The sequence below is a fragment of the Pristiophorus japonicus genome, chromosome 11, assembly GCF_044704955.1.
Source record: "Pristiophorus japonicus isolate sPriJap1 chromosome 11, sPriJap1.hap1, whole genome shotgun sequence".
Classification (NCBI taxonomy): domain Eukaryota; kingdom Metazoa; phylum Chordata; class Chondrichthyes; family Pristiophoridae; genus Pristiophorus; species Pristiophorus japonicus.
In genome coordinates, this window is record NC_091987.1 from 132,532,268 (window position 1) to 132,552,160 (window position 19,893).

A 19,893-nucleotide genomic window follows, 5' to 3' on the forward strand; every position below is an offset into this window, starting at 1 on the left:
AAATCATGCTTGACAAATCTTCTGGAATTTTTTGAGGATGTTTCCAGTAAAGTGGACAAAGGAGAACCAGTTGATGTGGTATATTTGGACTTTCAGAACGCTTTCGACGAGGTCCCACACAAGAGATTAATGTGCAAAGTTAAAGCACATGGGATTGGGGGTCGTGTGCTGACGTGGATTGAGAACTGGTTGTCAGACAGGAAGCAAAGAGTCGGAGTAAATGGGTACTTTTCAGAATGGCAGGCAGTGACTAGTGGGGTACCGCAAGGTTCTGTGCTGGGGCCCCAGCTGTTTACATTGTACATTAATGATTTAGACGAGGGGATTAAATGTAGTATCTCCAAATTTGCGGATGACACTAAGTTGGGTGGCAGTGTGAGCTGCGAGGAGGATGCTATGAGGCTGCAGAGTGACTTGGATAGGTTAGGTGAGTGGGCAAATGCATGGCCGATGAAGTATAATGTGGTTAAATGTGAGGTTATCCACTTTGGTGGTAAAAACAGAGAGACAGACTATTATCTGAATGGTGACAGATTAGGAAAAGGGAAGGTGCAACGAGATCTGGGTGTCATGGTACATCAGTCATTGAAGGTTGGCATGCAGGTACAGCAGGCGGTTAAGAAAGCAAATGGCATGTTGGCCTTCATAGCGAGGGGATTTGAGTACAGGGGCAGGGAGGTGTTGCTACAGTTGTACAGGGCCTTGGTGAGGCCACACCTGGAGTATTGTGTACAATTTTGGTCTCCTAACTTGAGGAAGGACATTCTTGCTATTGAGGGAATGCAGCGAAGATTCACCAGACTGATTCCCGGGATGGTGGGACTGACCTATCAAGAAAGACTGGATCAACTGGGCTTGTATTCACTGGAGTTCAGAAGAATGAGAGGGGACCTCATAGAAACGTTTAAAATTCTGACGGGTTTAGACAGGTTAGATGCAGGAAGAATGTTCCCAATGTTGGGGAAGTCCAGAACCAGGGGTCACAGTCTAAGGATAAGGGGTAAGCCATTTAGGACCGAGATGAGGAGAGACTTCTTCACCCAGAGAGTGGTGAACCTGTGGAATTCTCTGCCACAGAAAGTGGTTGGGGTCAATTCACTAAATATATTCAAAAGGGAGTTAGATGAAGTCCTTACTACTCGGGGGATCAAGGGGTATGGCGAGAAAGCAGGAAGGGGGTACTGAAGTTTCATGTTCAGCCATGAACTCATTGAATGGCGGTGCAGGCTAGAAGGGCTGAATGGCCGGCTCCTGCACCTATTTTCTATGTTTCTATGTTTCAGTAGCAGATTGGCTGAGGTGAAGGCAGGCAGTGTTACAGATTGAAGTAGGCAGCCATTGTGATGGAGATGATATGGGGTCGGAAACGCAGCTTGGGTTTAAATATAACGGCAAGGTTGCGAACAATCTGGTTCAGCTTGAAGCAGTGATCAGGGCAGGAGATGGAATTGGTGGCAAGGGAATGGAGGTTGTGGTGGGAACTAAAGGCAATGCTTCTAACTTCCCAATGTTTACTGGAGAACAATTGCTGTGATATCACCGAGGCAGTGGTGGAGAGAGAGAGCTGGATGTCGACGGTGTATATGTTGAAGCTGACTCTCTGTCTGCGGATAATGTTGATGAGGGGGACAAGGATAGATCCTTGAAGGACACTGAAGGTAACAATGCGGTGGTGCCGAGAGCAGCCATTGCTCAAGATGTTCTGGTTATAATTAGAAACGCAAGAGTTGGAGCCAAGCAAGGGCAGCCCTAGTGAGTTTGACAGCAGTGGAGCGGTATTGGAGGAGGATGGTATTGTTGACCATGACAAAGGCTGCAGGGATAGTGCCGCACAGTCACGGTCTTTGTGGCTTTGATTAGGGCAATTTCACTGCTGCAACAGAGGCAGAAACCTGACTGAAAATAATCAAACGGGGAGTTGCAGGAAAGGAGGGCACAAATTTGGGAGGCGACAAGGACTTGGGAGAGAAAATGGAGATTAGAAGTTGGGTGGAAACTTGCACGGACAGACTGGTTGAGGGTGATTTTTTTTTGAGGAGGGAGGTGATAGCGGTAGTTGTATCTCTTGCAACAGAGAAATATAGGCAGTCTAGAAATGTTTTTGTTTTCCATGGTGTAAGGGATGAAGGCAAATAGTACTGATTTAAATAGATGGTTGAATGCAATAGACGCTGCTACCATCTTACAGGGGAGAAGCTCTGGGTAATTCGAGGGTCTTTCCATTGTTACTTGGCTGCTCTTTTTAGGCATCTCTGAATCAATTTCCAATGGAAGACATATGCAAGGCTCCCATATGGAGCCGTCCTCATTACTGATCATTACTGTCTGGACTTAATTGCAGCACACAATCATCTCTGATAGATTGATCCTGACAGTTGGTATTATGGCTCCGTCACAGAAACCTTGCCATCCTGAATTTGAGCAACTTTGCTATGCTCCAACGATATAGGATGGATGAAGAAAGATGGTTTGCTTTCATTCTTTGAATCGTATGCATCTTCCTCAAGCCAGGATTTCACCCATCACTCCTCGGGTCCTGAAAGGATATCTTTTGGTGGGTTGGGAGTTAAGTAGTTATTATGGGCTCAATTTTGGCCCACCCCTTTTTTCAGCGCACTTACTGGAGATGCACCGCTTTTCTCCGTTCAGAAGTGCGGCGAAAAAATTCCTCCCCACTTTGGCCGCTTGTCCAGCCTCCTCCCTGTGGTCGCGTAGTGTGGCCAGTCGAGTCGGGGGTGGAGCCAGCGTCCTGCATCGAAAACAGTGCCGGGATATCTGCACATGCGCAGTGGAGTATCCGCGCATGCGCAGTAGCTCCTCGCCCCCAGCCTCTCCGGTGTCTTGCTACAGCCGCTGTGGATGCGACCCGATGCCTGCCAAATGTTGTTGTGAGTAGGGGTATTGGATTTGAATCATCTAGAAATCGCACCGGGAGGCCACTCGGCCAGGGCTCGGGGCGGGTGGGCAGGAGAACTGATAGTGCTCCTGCCTGGATAATTTCTATCAGTTCTCCTGCCCACCCGCCCCGAGCCCTGGCCGAGTGGCCTCCCGGTGCGATCGATCCAGTATAATTGCAAACAAATAGTTGTTTAAATTAGTTGTGAGATTAGGGCAATTTAATTCAACTATAGAAACATAGAAAATAGGTGGAGGAGTAGGCCATCCAGCCCCTTGAGCCTGCTCCGCCATTCAACAAGATCATGGCTGATCTGGCCGTGAACTCAGCTCCACTTACCTGCCCGCTCCCCGTAACCCTTAATTCCCTTATTGGTTAAAAATCTATCTGTGATTTGAATACATTCAATGAGCTAGCCTCAACTGCTTCCTTGGGCAGAGAATTCCACAGATTCACAACCCTCTGGGAGAAGAAATTCCTTCTCAACTCGGTTTTAAATTGGCTCCCCCGTATTTTGAGGCTGTGCCCCCTAGTTCTAGTCTCCCCGACCAGTGGAAACAACCTCTCTGCCTCTATCTTGTTTATCCCTTTCATTATTTTAAATGTTTCTATAAGATCATCCCTCATCCCTTCTGAACTCCAACGAATAAAGACCCAGTCTACTCAATCTATCATCATAAGGTAACCCCCTCATCTCCGGAATCAGCCTAATGAATCGTCGCTGTACCCCCTCCAAAGCTAGTATATCCTTCCTTAAGTAAGGTGACCAAAACTGCACGCAATACTCCAGGTGCGGCCTCACCAATACCCTGTACAGTTGTAGCAGAACCTCCCTTTTATTTTTGTAGTTTAAACTTCCATGAATGCTTCTGTTGTTTAGTAAATTAACTTTGCGAAGTTTGTCATATGATGTCCTGTATAACTGTTTGATCCTATTCATATTCTTTAGTCATTAAGTTTATTTATTAGTGACCAAATTAACTTTTAGTCTTTTGAAACTCACTCAGCCAGTTCTGCTGGCCTCCCGCCCCTATCCCAGGCCGAATGGCCTCCGATGTACCTACCTGCGCTGATTTCGTAACTCTCCGCAAGGGTTTTCTGAAGTGGCCACATACACTGGCCTAAGTAGATTTGGAGTAACTATTAGCTGGCCAAAGTTGCCTAAAATGGGCAGAATTGGTGTAGGTGGCTTGAGAAAAAAAAACGAAACTAAAAAAAATCATAACTACCTCACTTACACTGGTGCAAATTGAATATGCAAAATGGGGATTTTTAAGTTATGCCAGAAAAACCAAGTTATTCAAAAAAAAAGTGACTCCTGGCTAAAATTGAGCCCTTAGTTTCAGTTTTGTTTCGAGTCAAAATGAGCTGGCATACTGGCACGGGTCTTGGAGCTAAACATGATATGGGACCATATGCAGCACTCTTGAATCTGCAATGTCATGATGATTTCATGTGCATTCTCAGCACGGGGTTTTCCCAGAACACTTCAAACTAGGCTATATTCCCATGGTGAGAGTGGATACCCATTATTCAAAATAAAGCAAAGACCCTACTAAGCTAATATTCCATCTTTCTGCACGGGCAAAAAGAAATTCCTTGGGCAAAAACTTTTGTTAGTTGTACAAGTAAAATGAGAAAAAGATGGAACAGAATAGGGTTAAGGTTTTGTTTGCCTGCAGTATTTACTATATAAGGAATCCAGAATCATAGTGTTTGATAGAAAAGATGCAAATAAATGATTGCTGTATCAAAAAATCAATGTGATTCATTGTATGGTGTCTTGATAAATGGACTTGAGTTTGCAGTATTGATTACAATACTTGCATAGGTAGGAATGTATGGATTGGTCTCTGCACAAGTCTGCAATTTTCTTCCAAACTGAATAACCTTTCTTTTGCTCCAATAGACCAGAAGAGGAGGTCTGAGTGAGCTGAATGTACTCTAGCCAAAAATTGTACCACTTTGCTTATATATTTTATTTGTCTTGAATTGCAGTGTGTGAGATAATTTCTGAAACTATGGGATTTATTAACGGGACTAAGTAGTAAACCACTGGCAAAATAGCTGGTTACTTGTCTCTAACATTGGTAGTATTTTATACCATATGATAGTTTCAGAAACTAGTGTTTTGTGGGTTAAGTATAATTTTGAAACCTATGGCGTGTGCATAAGATCCACCCTGTAGAAGAGTATTCTTTGCATGTTTTATTCATTCACCTCCACAAATAAGTAGAATATCCAAATTAGAAGGAACCACAGAACACACTATAACTCTGCACTTCTGACATCAAAGTCCTGAGAGCAGGAGATGAGGGTATTGAAAATGTAGATCTCTTTCTATCAGGACTATAAACAGAGAGTGGTCCGAAGATAAATGGACTTGAGTTTGCAGTATTGAATACAATTCTTCCACAGGTATAATCTCCATTTAAGCACCACTCTCCTTTAATCTGAGCACCAGTACAAACACTGTCCTTTTAAGAAGTGGTGCCATTTGAATGTGTTTTGGTAAAGAAAGAACTTAATTTATATACAGTACCACCTTTCATGTCCTCGGGACATCTCAAATTCACAGCTAATTAATTATGATCTGGAATGCACTGCCTGAAAGGGTGGTGGAATCAGATTCAATAGTAACTTTCAAAAGGGAATTAGATAAATGCTTTAAAAGAAGAAAGGGTTATGGGAAAGAGCAGGGATTGGGACTAATTGGAAAGCTCTTTCAAAGAGCTGACATAGGCACGATGATCTGAATGACCTTCTTTCGTGCTGTACGATTCTATGATTCTAACTTCCAAGATGATGAAGATATGGACGCGAATTCTGCAACAATAGGTAGGGTGGAGATGAGCATTGTTATGGAAATGGAAGAAAGTGATCTTGGTAACAGAACAGATGTGGAGGAAGCGAGCTGAGCTTTGGGTTGAGCAACATGCCCAAGGTTCCACGTCTGGGGAGGGTAATGGGGTCAAGGTCAAAGGCATACTGGTAGGTGCATAATCAGTTTTCTGTGCTATCCACATTATTCAATTCTGTGTAGAGATTGAACAAAGGAGGAAGAATATCAGATTACATAACTTGCATATTTCAATCTGGAAATTGCAATTATTCTCCATATAACAAGTTTTTTGCCCTTGCCCTCTTTCCTAGTTTTGGAATGTTCAGAGCTGACTGGTTATATATAAAACAAGTATTTTGGTGCATGTTTCTTTTGTGTGCAGTTCCAGTTTCATTGTTATTTAACTGCATTGGCAAGTAAAAGAAACTGAAGATTGATGTGCTATATTTACACAGCTCAGAATTGGGTGTTTGTTAGTCGTATGGTACTACCACTGTGCTGCTTCCTAAAGGGATTGTAGGACAAATTATTCACCCAGCATGGAGCCATGTTCAACGGGACCCCATTTGGAGAATCAGTGCAGCAGTTTAAAGCCCTGTCTCTGGTGGGCGCTCCCTTGAGTGCAGCTCGACACTCAAGCACGGGATCTAGTGAATTTGGATGTACATCCCTTGTGATTGTTGGTTAGATGCGGAGTCAATTTATTGCTTTGTGATGAGTAAAGTGCATTCAGAATAAGAAAGCTTATAATGTAGGCAATCTAATGTTGACATACAGGATCAGAGTTAATTACATAGAATATACAACAAAGAAACAGGCCATTCGGTCCAGCCAGTCCATGGCAGTATTAATGCTCCACCCAAGCCTCCTCCCATCCTACCTCATCTAACTATCAGCATAACTCTCTCTTCCCTTTGCCGTCATAGCTTTTCTAGCCTCCCCTTAAATGCATCTATACTATTCGCCTCAACTACTCCCTGTGGTAGCGAGTTCCTGGGTAAAGAAGTTTCTTCTGAATTCCCTATTCGATTTCTTGGTGACTATCTTATATTGATGCTCTAGTTTGCTGTTCCCCACAAGTGGAAACATTCTCTCTCTGTCTACTCTATCAAAACCTCTCATAATTTTAAAGACTCATATTAATAATAAATAATAGTTGGTCTATAGTTTCAGCCCATACATCTTTTTCTTGACCAAGTATGTTTCTGTTTTTTGCATTCTTAACTTAAATGCTATCTTTATTCACTACTTGTATTTATTTTTCTTGAAGATGCAGAAAACCTTTTTGAACATGAGCTTGGAGCCCTCAACATGGCTGCTATGCAGAGAAAGGAAGAGAGAGCGAGTCTGCTGAGTAACCTGGGACCCTGCTGTAAAGCACTTTGCTCTCGGAGGGATCTTGCCATTCGCAAACAGTTAGTAAGAAATGAAAAAGTGAGTATCTGCCTTTCTATTATAAATCAATAACTGGGTCAGTAAGCGAAGCGAGAATTATAAACGGGGAATAAATTAAAATGTGACTGTCATTAGATCTGTGTAACTTAGTAAGTGATGGCTTTTAAATAGCTAGAGTCCAAATGATTCTGAATCTGGTAAACTCGCCCTATTCAGTTCACTGTTAAGCAGCCTCCTTTCTCCTCTGGTTCACAACAGCACATTTCGAGTAAGCACCAGACTTTGTAGTGGAGTATACGGAACAGACTTTATTGACACACAGTAAAGGTGATCAGTCTTTAGCTGCATACAGAGAGTGACTTTACCGGTTTCTGTATCTTTCGAGTACAATCTGAGATACTGTTGAAAACCGTGATCCTTTATACACCATATTTTGACTACATCAAAGGAAAATGCCAAAATGATGTATCTATTTCCCAAATCCTCTGAAAACAGATTATCTTTAAAAAAAAGTTTGCAATTGTTTACCTCAGAACCATTTCCCTTAAACAAGGCTTCCTTTACCTACTGTTACCTTTAACAAACGTCTCGCTATCCCCGTTTTAGTACCCTAAAAGTACAACAACAACTTGCATTTATATAGCATCTTTAATGTAGTAAAACGTCCCAAGGCGCTTCACAGGGATGTTATAAGACAAAAAATTGACACCAAGCCATATAAGAAATTAGGACAGGTGAAAGCTTGATCAAAGCGTTAGGTTTTGAGGAGTGTCTTAAAGGAGGATGGAGAGGTTTAGGGAGAGAGTTCCAGAGCTTGGGGCCTAGGCTAAAGTCACCGATGATTGAGCGATTAAAATCAGAGATGCTCAAAGATGCAGAATTTGAGGAGTGCGGATATCTCGGGATTGTGGGGCTGAAGGAGATTACAGAAATAGGGAAGGGCGAGGCCATGGAGGGATTTGAAAGCAGGGATGAGAATTTTGAAATCGAGGCATTGCTTAACCGGGAGCCAATGTAGGGTAGAATGTGGGAGTCCAGTTAGGAGTGCATTGGAATAGTCAAGTCTAGAGGTAATAAAGACATGGATGAGGGTTTCAGCAGTAAATAAGCTGAGGCAGAGACGGACAACATTACGGAGGTGAAAATAGGCAGTCTTAATTATGCCACAGATATGTGGTCGGAAACTCATTTCAGGGTCAATTATGACGCCAAGGTTGTCAACTGTCTGGTTCGGCCTCAGACAGATGCTAGGGAGAGGGATAGAGTCGGTGGCTAGGGAACGAAGTTCGTGGTGGGGCCCGAAGAGACACTGGGTTCGGTCTTCAACTAACCTATTCATGGGTGGTCATTACTGACAGTTAATCCCTTACACAAGCACTTTACAGATCAGAGAACAAGCAATGCCTTCTCATGACACTTCAAAGACATCCTGTTTATATCAAAAAGTCTGACGGTGCATTCCTTTTACGACACTTCCAGGAAAATCTGTTGCTTTAAGATACCAAAAAGGTCAACAGTTAAACTTTTAACTTTCATGATGTCTAACATCTGCTCCACTTTTTATTTCTTTTAATGCAAGCTCATATAATGAGATAGACTGTTTATACAGTCTAATTCTAGTCCATAGGTGCTGAACTATGTTTTAAACTGTCACCCACCATTCATAGGGCCCAATTTTGGCCAACCCATTTTTTTGGTGCACTGACCTTTTATGCGCTGACTTTGTGCGCTGGAAAGGGCGCCAAAAAATGTACTTAGTATCCTGGCCCCTCTGCCATGTTTACTGGGTCCTGGCGCCGCATCCATGGTGGAGTGGGGTGGGGGTGGGGGGGGGGGGGGGAGGGCGGAGGTGGAGCTACAGCCCTGCGCTGAAAACACTGCCGGCAGCTGTCGCATGAGCAGTGGAGTCTGTGCGCATGCTCCTCGCCCTCCCACTGTGTCCTGCAAGCTGTCAGCAGGACCCGATGTTCGCCGCCCCTAGCCGTGGCTGAATAGTCGCCTGCATCTGAGTGCAGCCCAGGCTGCCAGAACCCTACCTGACATGCCGCCGAGCCCAGCCTTTCCGCTCCCCCCCCCCCCCCCCCCCATCCCCGATGCCGCCGAGCCCAGCCTTTCCTCCCTGCCCCCCCCCCCCCCCCCAACCTCCTGATGCGTCTTTGCCGGCCGCCCCTATCCCATGCCGAATGGCCTCCCATACAGGCCGGCCCACTACCTTTCCCGGCCCAAGATAGGATTTACTTCAAATATTTAATTGTTAATCAATTGTTTACCTGAGTTCTTTATTTTTATTTTGTTATTTTAACTTTTATTTGGAATGTTTGGTGCTTGGGTGCAGGTCCTTACTTAGTTACCTGCGCCAATTTCTTAACTGCCCGCAACGTTTCTCAGAGCTGGCCACATACGCTGACCTAAGTCGATTTGATGTAAGTGTTAGCTGGCCAAAGTGGCATAAATGGCCAAAACTGGCGTAAGTGTCTGGGAACGTACCCCTTTGGAAAAAAAAAACTGAACTAAAAAAAAATCGTACCTAACTAAGTTACTCTGGAGCAGGTTTATTGGGGAAAATGGGATTTTTTTAACTGACGTCAGAAAAACCAACTTACTCCAAAAAAATTGATGCAAATCCTGGCCAAAATTGGGCCCATGATTTCCAACGGTAGATGTCCTCTTTTCAATGTCAGAATTACATCATATCATATACACTGTCAGTCATTTAATGTTAGGGTTTTAATCTACAGAAGTCTTGTCCAAGTGTAACTTGGGTAATATTACACATGATACAAACAAAGAAAAACATAATACATTGTACAGAACATTACAGTTTACCATATAATCAAGTACTCATGGACTTAAAAGAATTCTCCAGCCCTCCTTTTACAATTATACATCTTGTGGATATTCTTGCTAAGTATAATTTCCCAGTAGCTTTCAGTTATTCGAATTTCATTGTGACCTCCACCCAGAATTTTAGAAATCGAAATCCTATGTCCCTCTTTACTTTAATTTCAATCCCTCTGATCAGGACCAGTGCTTTTAATTCTATATTGTTTCATTAAAAAGTCAGTTTTGCTATGGAGTATATATATCCGTGCCTTGAATAAAATGTATTTCACTTTCCTGAGCCGCTTAACTATTTCATGTCGTGCTGTTGTCAAACAACTGAGCATGTCCGTGACCCATTCTTCAGTGCATCTTCACCATGCATTTCCGCATGCTAATTGCCTCATGCACACACATCACATTTGCGCACACGCATTCCAATATCCTCCCACACTTGCCATCAGATACAAGCCATTCCTGGACATTTAAGTTATCTTATCAAAAGATCAGAGGTCTTTTCTCCTCTCTCCCTGCATGGTCCCAATGTTTAGGACAGTGGCCCGGCTATCATATAGATTTTCTCAGTGTTCAGTGTAGGCAAAGACACAAACATCTCCAAGAGAAACATGTCAAACAATGATTCTCACCTACACTTTCTTGTCTTTACTAGTGCATTTAAGTTACTCTGAGAGGCACTCTCGCATCTTTTCCTAACCCCTGTTCGCGTTCCTGAAATTCACCCATAATCACATAGGAAAATGATTTTAGAAAAAGTCCCATTATATTACCATTTCATCTCATTCGTGAGCCCTGGAGAAACTGTACTATCCAATACAATATGATCATTACCATTTAACAAACTTCCCAAATCAATCTGTTATAAACACACTTTTATTCATTCTAATTAAACTCTTATTGGACTATTATTCCCCAAAATATTCCAGAGAGCAATTCAGTCTGCAAGGTGAGGAATGTTAGTTGCTTATAACACAACAGTCCATTTCCCCCCCAAAAACCTTTTTCTTAACACACAGTTTGGACAGAACCACATAGACTGGACCTTTTCAAAAACAAAATGTGATTATCCCCTTAAATTTCAGATAAATATCCCTTCACAAGTGCATGAACAGCAACTCATATCAATTTATCTAATCAATTTTAACTTCACAAACAAATTATGTCCAGGCTTTGTGGTTTTACAAAAGTAACAATTGCATTTGGATGCAGTTGTTTATCTTCCCCCTCGAGCAATGTGTCTTGGAAGTTAACAATTGGAAAGGCAGTCTTAAGTTCAGTTTTTCACCACGCTGCAACATTCAAGATCCATTGAAGTCTGCAGACAAGAGTTTAAACTCTGAACATTACTAGAGCTCCCACTGCACTTTTCCAGCAAGTTCAAGCTCTTAACACCTTGAAGTAATTTCTTTATCAAACAACCACTCTTGGTAATCTTGCACCATCAACACTCATCTGGTCTTCTGCTTAAAAGAAGAAACAGAAAATCCATTGTGGCTTTCCTGCAAGTCCAATGGGTTATTTGTTATTTGTCATTTGTCAATTTATGATTCGCTTCTGTCAGTGTAGGGAAACATCCACTCAAATTTTAAAAACTTAAAATGTAAAAATGTCCAAAATGTTTAGGGTCAGTAATGCAAAAGTTACTTAGTGAATTAAAACGAGTTAATCTGATACCAAAAAGTAACAAAAAACACACAGTTGCTTGTGAAAAGAGATGTCTTCTTCTGAAATGAAAAAAAAGCTAAACCCAGCCATCAACAATCTGTATCAGCTTGTGAATCACAATTTTTCACAGCTTTACAAATCCTTGCCAAATAGAAGAAAAAACTGACCTTTGCAAAGTTTTTGTGCCTTTAAAACTTGCAAAGATCCTAATTAATTCGATTCAACAGGTAAAACATCAGACATCATTATCATAAACATATAGCAGTAGCATTCCCCCAAACAGAATTTGCCAAACCATGGGAGGTCACACCTAGTCTAGGCTTACCGGTACCTGAAGATAGAATCCGGGCTCCTGAACGCCTCCGCCGCGCTCCGGCTGCGAAACTCGGGTCTCGCTCTCTCTCTCCGTGCTGGTTTGCTGCTCTTTTTTTTTTAAGGTCGTGTCTCCCTGCCGTCCCCGGACCCGCCGCAGTCGCCGTCGTCCTCGGACCCGCCGCAGTCGCCGTCCCCGGACACGCCGCAGTCGCCGTCCCCGGACCCGCCGCCGCCGCCGTCCTCGGACGCGCCGCCGCCGCAGCACCCCCATCGCAACCCCCTCCACCGCTCACGCTCCAGGCACGGGACTGATGCCGAACCTCGGGTGGTGCCGGATCAGAGAGTCCCGGACTGGAGAGGTACAACCTGTATCATCACTAAGATGAATAAAAATCACCTCAAAGCATTGTGTACTGAACTTAGTCAGAATTTTTTTTTTTTTTTTAAACAATTATTGATGTGAATGTGAACTAGAGGCTTTCATAGAATTTCACTGTGGCCGCAATAAAAGTCTGGTTTTCACAATTTAATAGACAAGTTATCTCTTTACTCCCAATTTAATTCAGACCAATATCTTAAACTCAACACACATTCCAGCTTGAAAAAGAGGGAGTAACATTCACACATGCTTTGTAAAAAGCCATTAACATTCACATTGAAAACAAAATAAACTTCTGAAGAACAGTAGAAAGGCCTCATGATCTTGCCGTTTCTTCTTTCCATCATAAACTGTTTTATCCTTTTTCCCTTAAACCAATTTTCAATTTCTGATGTTTTCTCCGAAATCCCATTCTGTACTGATTCAAAATTTCACGCTCATAGTCCGTGTCCTCAACCAAGCCTGTTGCATCCTGCACAATTCTTAATACTTTTCTCTGATATATGGGAGGGAGTAACAGGTGAAGGGAACACTAAATATTCAGTCGAGAGTCCCAATCCTTTTCTCAGTTTACCTTTCGGAACTGCTACAACTGTGTATCTCTGCATGTTTTCAACATTCCAACTTCCATCCCTTTACATCATGTTTACAACTCCCACATATAACTTTTCACTGAACATCTCTGTTCTGAGACATCCCATTCCACAGAAACTTTTAAGTGCTTCTGAGAAAGCTTAACTCATTCCTTTCATCTCTAACTGTTTCTGTATCCGTTTCTCATCCACGGCTTCCATCTCCGAATTAATGAGCAACGCCTCAGACTGTTGCTTTAATCTCGACTGATAAACTTTTAACTTTCACGATGTCCAACATTTACCATCATAACACAGAATCTGGGAACGAAGCATTCCTTATAATGAAGATAAGGAATCCGGTCATCAAGGGATCCCCTTGTAGCCCAGTGTTGTACTGAGTCATGAAGACTAGGCAAGTCCCAGTTTTGATCCTCTGCTCAATTTGTTGGTCTTGGCTTGGGTAACAGCAGAGAGCTGCAACCAGGCATAGTACCCAGTCTGAAAGGATTGAAAAGCATCTAAGGTTCTTGATCCCTACACTGAGTTAGCTGGTTCAGCATTGGTAGTCGCTAGCAGCTGCAATTTGATGCAACGCCTGTGGTGTAAAAGGAGAAAAATCACCCCCAGATTCCGACTCCTGATTACCATGCATATCCCTTTGAAAAGTGCATTTATGTAAATGTCTAGTGAGAAAATAAGAAAAACTAGGCAGTGAGAAAAGGCTGCTCACCCAGTCGAAGTTCATCACAATAACAGCATCTAACAGTATCTTGAACACGGCTATCATTGTGCTTCCAGTGTTTTGCCTGGCAGAGTATTCCAAACATTTATCATTCTGTGAGTAAAAATGTTCTTCCTGGTGGTCATTTCAGATTTACTTTTCACTAATTTCATAAATTCAAAAAGTCATAGAAATTTCTGTACAACCGGAAACCATTCAGTCCATCCTTGTGCCACTGCAAGCTCCCATCCTGGAGCTATCTTCTGAAATCCCATTTTTCCTAACCTTTCCCTTACTTTCTTTCCTGTTTCATTTTCTCTTTTAAAGTGTGCTTGATTCTGTTTCAATAGCCACTTATGGTAAAGCATTCTAAGTCCTAATAACCCTTTTGCTTGCAAAAAAAAATCCTAACCCCCCCTCTTTATGTATCAATACCAATCTTGAATTTAAGCTCAATTTATGGTGCAGTAAAAAAATAATGGTTCGTTATTCACTTTCTCAAACTTTTTGATAATTCTGAGCAATTCTATCATTAACCTTCTCTGCTTCAGAGTTCTCCATGGATATATTCTTGCTCCCTCTTTTTCTACATCTACATGCCATCCCTTAGTGACACCACCCCCAATAGGTATGCTGATGTCACCCAAATCTAGCACTCTGCCTCTTCTCTTGACCCCATGGCCATCCACTGTTATGGTTGAGCCACAACTTGCTTCAGCTCAACAGTAGAGACACCAAAGCTATCATTATTTGTGCCCACCACAACGTTTTTTATTACCGCTGGCTTCATCTCTCTCCCTAGCCACTTGCTCAGGCTGAACAAGACCGTGCAAAACCTTCTCTGTCCCGTGCAGCTCTGAGCTTCGAACCGCACATCCTCTCCATCACCAGCATTGCTTATTTCCAACTCCATAACATTGCCTGTGTAGATCTATTCCTCAATCCCTCTGCTTCTTACCCATGGTTTTGTCCCCTCCCGGTTCAGTTTATTCCAACACTCTTCTTGCAGGCCTTCCTTCATCCGCCCTCCATAAACTCCAACTTGTTCAAAATATACCTATCTGTGTCCTATCCCACAGTAAGTTCTGCTCATCCATCACCCCCTTTTCTCGCATACCTATAGTGGCTCCATGCCCCTGATGCACTAAATCTAAATTTTTTGTCTTTGTCTTCAATTTCTTGTATGGCCTTGCTCCACCTTACCTCTGTAATCTTCTTCAGTCCTCCTTCCTCTCTCACACCATTCAGTCTTCCAACTCTGGCCACCTGTGCATCTCCATTCAGCCCACAATTGGTGACAGAGCTTTCAAATAGTTGGGCTCTGCTTTCTGGAACTCCCTCCCTAAACCCATCTCCTTCTTTGCTTCTGCTTTTCTCTCCTCATTCTCTCTCTCTCTCCTTTTTTTCTCCTCGTTCTCTACCTCTCTCTTTGGGGGGGGGGGGGAACTCAATCCATCTTTTTGCCTTTTCTCACCTCTCCTAAACTCTCTGTTCGGTGTTCTGTTCCTCTTTCTAAAATGCTTTTGGATGTTTTGTATGTTAAAGGCACTATATAAATGCAAGATTTTGTTGACTGCATTGTCCAACAAATTTCTTCCCTGGTCTGCTTCAGCTCAGTATCGCCTGATTCTGACAATTTGTTTATCTTTGGTCCCAACAAATATTAATAGGTTCCTGAGGACGCCATGTCCTAAATTCCAAAAGTAACCGTGCCATCATTGCAGAAGACTTCAGTTGCCTAGGTCTCACTGTCTGAAATTCACTCTTTCCAAATATCTCTACCTCTCCACTGCCATCTTCCTCTCTTTGATCAGGTTTTTGGTCACCCCAATCTCCACCGCCCCCTCCCCCACCACGACATCCATCCCATTTCCTTTGGCTTGTCTCCTGCCTCTGAAACACTTTGGTGCGACTTTAGTATATATTTGGTATTTCATTGCACGGTGCCTCTATATGCCCCTCTTTCTCACTACCTTCCAAGAGATTCTATACACCACTGCCCAGCCTAGAAGCCAGACAGATAATTTTTCCTAAGTTTGTGACATTGAATTGATGACTTGAGAGGTTTATCAGAGACCTTTTTTGATATCTGTACTTAGTAAGAACATTTAAAGTATTGGTGTTGAGACATTCATTTTGTTTGTTTTTGTATTTATCAGGGTACAACCAAGCAGATTTATACAAATCAACCAGTAGTGGACAACGACCTTCTAAGATCAAGCCTTCGGTTGTTCAAACGCAAGTCACTGTATCATGGTCCTGTACAGGAAAAAAGTGATGACACCAAGATTTCGCGACCAAAAGTTAAACAGGAAGTTTGTGTTACATAAATTTTTGGCAGCATCATGGATTGATTTTGACTTTAATATTGGTGAATCTGTATATAAAGAAATGGACCCTACACCTGAACAATTGGAAGGATACCACTTGCTTATTTACAAACCTGACTCTGGGCCTTTGATGGTCAAACTCAATGTTCCAGCTTTCAAGAGTATTTGTTTTAGGAGTTCAGATTACCTTGTCAGATACTGTTCTATGTACTGGACAAGTGAATGTTTCATTTTTGCAGTACAGATTTGAAGTCTTTAATAAAACCTTGTCAGCTTTGTGCTTTTTTTTGTTTAAAGGTTTTTTTTCTTGTTTAGAACTGTATGCAAAAGGAGCTGATCTATTGGAATTGTAGGCAATTGCAATTTAATATCTTTCCATTCCGTGTAATGCTCATTGATTTTCAGCCTCACAGCATTGGTAACTTTTAGAAAGGCGAGTGTTTTGTGTATTAAATCTTTATACTAAATATCCAGTGCTACAGTTGAATGCTTTTCGTCCAGAACCACTTGCAATCTTGAAAGAAGGAAACCTCATCAATTAATAAGTAAATGTGCAAGAGATTTAAAATCACTCCATTTAATGTTTCATTAAAGAACCAGACAGTGTCTTTGATCATAAAGCAGGTTGGTCCACCGATTTTAAATTACTAACCGACATATATTTATGTAAATAACAGGGATTTCCTTTAATCTAACCTAACCAGTTGTGTGACCATTCTGAATGTCTAGTTACACTTCAGCTAAAAGATCTCTTTGAATCGGAAATTGTGAACTGATGAATTTTCACAGGCAAAACTCGACATTCCTGTTGTCGGGTGTGTATTTATTTAAATATTTTCATGCATCGTAATATTAATATTGTCAAAACCATAAAATCTTAAAATGATGCAGCACAAAAGGAAGCCATCACCATCTGGAAAACCTGACTTCAAATAAGTTAAGAGGTTAATGCAGGTCTGTGAAACCATACCACACTCTTGCATTTTCTGGTATCTGAATGCACAGGCGACTCACTTAACTCACTCGTTAGATGAATCGATTTGATAACACACGTTACATCAATACAGATGTGGCATGAGAAGACGAAACCAATTGAATTCACATCTCTGGTAACAAAGATTTTATCTTACCAAACTTAAGACTACAGGGGTATTACATTTCAGAAATACGTGCAATGGGTAATTAGCCCATGGCAGATATTTTTCATATCTTCTGTTTATATATGGCACTGTCTGTATTTTTTTAATGAACTTTTATGCTTTACATCCCTATTAATTGCAAATAAATATTTTGGGTTTAGCCTGTAAACAGGGTCTCAGTTTGATAGTCGCCATTCTGAAGTAGATGTGGTAGATTACTGTGACCTACATTTAACATTAGTAAACATATTTCTTTGTGTATGGTCATCTTCAGGTGATGCAATTAAATAAGGACAGATTACTGAAAGCTTGCAGCTTCTTGATGTAGACATGTAAATCCATTTATGGGCATTGCTATTGAAAGAAAAAGTCGTTCTGGAAAACACCTGAATTGTGATTATTGGTGGCAGTGCTGGAATGTATTGCTCACTGATCAGAGTTTGTTTAAAGGTGACATCAGACAAACCTAAGGAAAAGGCAATATTAAGAGCACATTAGGAACAGGAGTAGGCCATTCAGCCTCTCTGGATTACTCGCATTTAACTGTACAGACTTTATTCAGGGCAAGCATTACTCTGTTAGATCATGGCTGATCTGCATCTCAAGTATTTTCTCACCTTTGCTCCATATCCCCTGATATTCTTGCCTAACAAAAATCTATCTAGCTCAGTCTAGAAAGTTCAAATAGTCCCAGCATCCACAGCCTTTTGAGGGAGCGATCCAGATTACCACTGCACTTTGTGTGGAAAAAGTGCTGCCTGATTTTACTCCTGAATGACCTAGTTCTCATTTTAAGATTATGTCCCCTTCTTCTTGATTCCCAGCCAAAGGGAATAGTTTCTTCATATCTACCCTTTGAGTACAGACAGTGGCAATAGCCAGCCTTAGTGGTCATTGATCAAAGAGGATTTGTCAGGACAATAGGCTTACGGGAATTAAAATGATGTGAAAATATTGTGGTCGAGTGTAGGCGTAACTTGATCACATACTTGGGGAATTCTGGTACAACTAATAATTGTGTATATTAACCTATAACTCTACAGAAGGTGAAGTACAAATTCCTGGCACACAGGGAAGATCCTTGTGATGGACAAAGTAATGATGTGAATTATGTGGTTGAGTTACCAGTGTGGTGATATAAACATCATATTTAACATGTTTACATGTTAAGTCCTTACCGCAGCTAGTGACTGTATGTCTGTTCTGATAGGGGGGATGAGTTGTAATTGATTTAGTAGATGACTAAAGAAAGTCTCTGGAGCCAACTGATTTAGCTTAATAGCTGTCAACTAAACAGAAACAACAGATTGCAGGGTTGTTAAATGTTTTAGCCACTGTTTTCTGGCCAATTCAGTCACAAACAGGTGTTCTTACATTCAGACTAGAACGATCACGACAGTACATGAGTGCCACTAACCAGCCCCATGCAGCACATTCCTCGCTGAGGGTCAGTGTGTGTGTTTAGTGATTCATCACTTCATACCTGAAATGCTGCTCTGCTTTGTGATGCATGCACCGGGGGATTCTAAGGAACAAAGCAAATAAAGTGACTTGATACCGATACTGGACAAAATGTGCTCTCTAGGGGAACCAGTATGATGAATTATGCTCCGCAAAGAAAAATGTAAAACACATTAATGAATAAACAAAGCGACCCATCATGTGTATTGTGAACAAATTATTGATCTGTAATAATTATGGTCTTGGTGGTATTGTTAGACAGCCTCACTGGTGGTCAGTTTTCCAGATAGTGAAACCACAGTTACTAATCCCTACACAGATCAATGGCCTACATTACAGCATAGTATTTAAATTATGAAGTGCTCTGGCATTTAATCAATGTACTATTTAATGGCTGTATCTCTTAGATGTACAATGGCCAAAATCATCATCATAGGCAGTCCCTTGGAATTGAGGAAGACTTGCTTCCACTCCTAAAGTGAGTCCTTTGGTGGCTGAACAGTCCAATACGAGAGCCACAGACCCTGTCACAGGTGGTACCAACATTTGTCGGGGGAAGGGGGGGTGGGACTGATTTACCACATGCTCCTTCCAATGCCTGCGCCTGACTTCTTCATGCTCGCGGCGTTGAGATTCGAAGAGCTCGACGCCCTCCCAGATGCACTTTCTCCACCTAGGGCGATCTTCGGCCAGGGATTCCCAGGTGTCAGTGATGATGTCGCACTTTGCCAGGGAGGCTTTGAGGGTGTCCTTGTAACATTTCCGCTGCCCACCTTTGGCTCGTTTGCCGTGAAGGAGCTCCGCATAGAGCAATTGCTTAGGGGGTCTCTGGCATGTGAACTAGTCTGTCCAGCGAAGTTGATCGAGTGTGTTCAATGCTGGGGATGTTAGCCTGGTCGAGGACACTGATGTTGGTGTGCCTGTCCCCCCAGGGGGTTTGCAGGATCTTGCGGAGACATCGTTGGTGATATATCTCTAGCGACTTGAGGTGCCTTCTGTACATCGTCCATGCCTCTGATCCATACAGGAGGGCGGGTATTGCTACAGCCTTGTAGACCATGAGCTTGGTGATAGATTTGAGGGCCTGGTTTTTGAACACACTTCCTTAGGCGGCCAAAGGCTGCACTGGCACACTGGAGGCAATGTTGAATATCCGCATTAATGTCTGCCTTTGTTGATAAGAGGCTCCCGAGGTATGGGAAGTGGTCCACATTGTCGAGGGCTGCGCCATGAATCTTGATTACTAGGGGGCAGTGCTGTGTGGCGAGGACAGGCTGGTGGAGGACTTTTGTCTTACGGATATTAAGCGTGAGGCCTATGCTTTCATATGCCTTGGT

General features: G+C 42.3%; 1 protein-coding gene across 8 annotated transcripts in view; it reads left to right on the forward strand.

The window, feature by feature from the left end:
- Positions 1-16,236, forward strand: part of LOC139276298 (zinc finger CCCH domain-containing protein 13-like) — a 161,112-nt gene extending 144,876 nt beyond the window's left edge. For 6 of the 8 annotated variants that reach the window (XM_070894073.1, XM_070894072.1, XM_070894074.1 and 3 more), the window contains 3 exons: positions 7,009-7,172; positions 12,074-12,310; positions 15,786-16,236. In XM_070894073.1, the coding sequence (XP_070750174.1) occupies positions 7,009-7,172; positions 12,074-12,310; positions 15,786-15,956 (572 nt within the window). In that variant the 3' untranslated portion in view covers positions 15,957-16,236. The remainder of the gene's footprint in view (positions 1-7,008; positions 7,173-12,073; positions 12,311-15,785) is intronic. The other 2 variants (XM_070894078.1, XM_070894081.1) reach the window with 1 other exon arrangement.
- Positions 16,237-19,893: the final 3,657 nt, after the last annotated feature.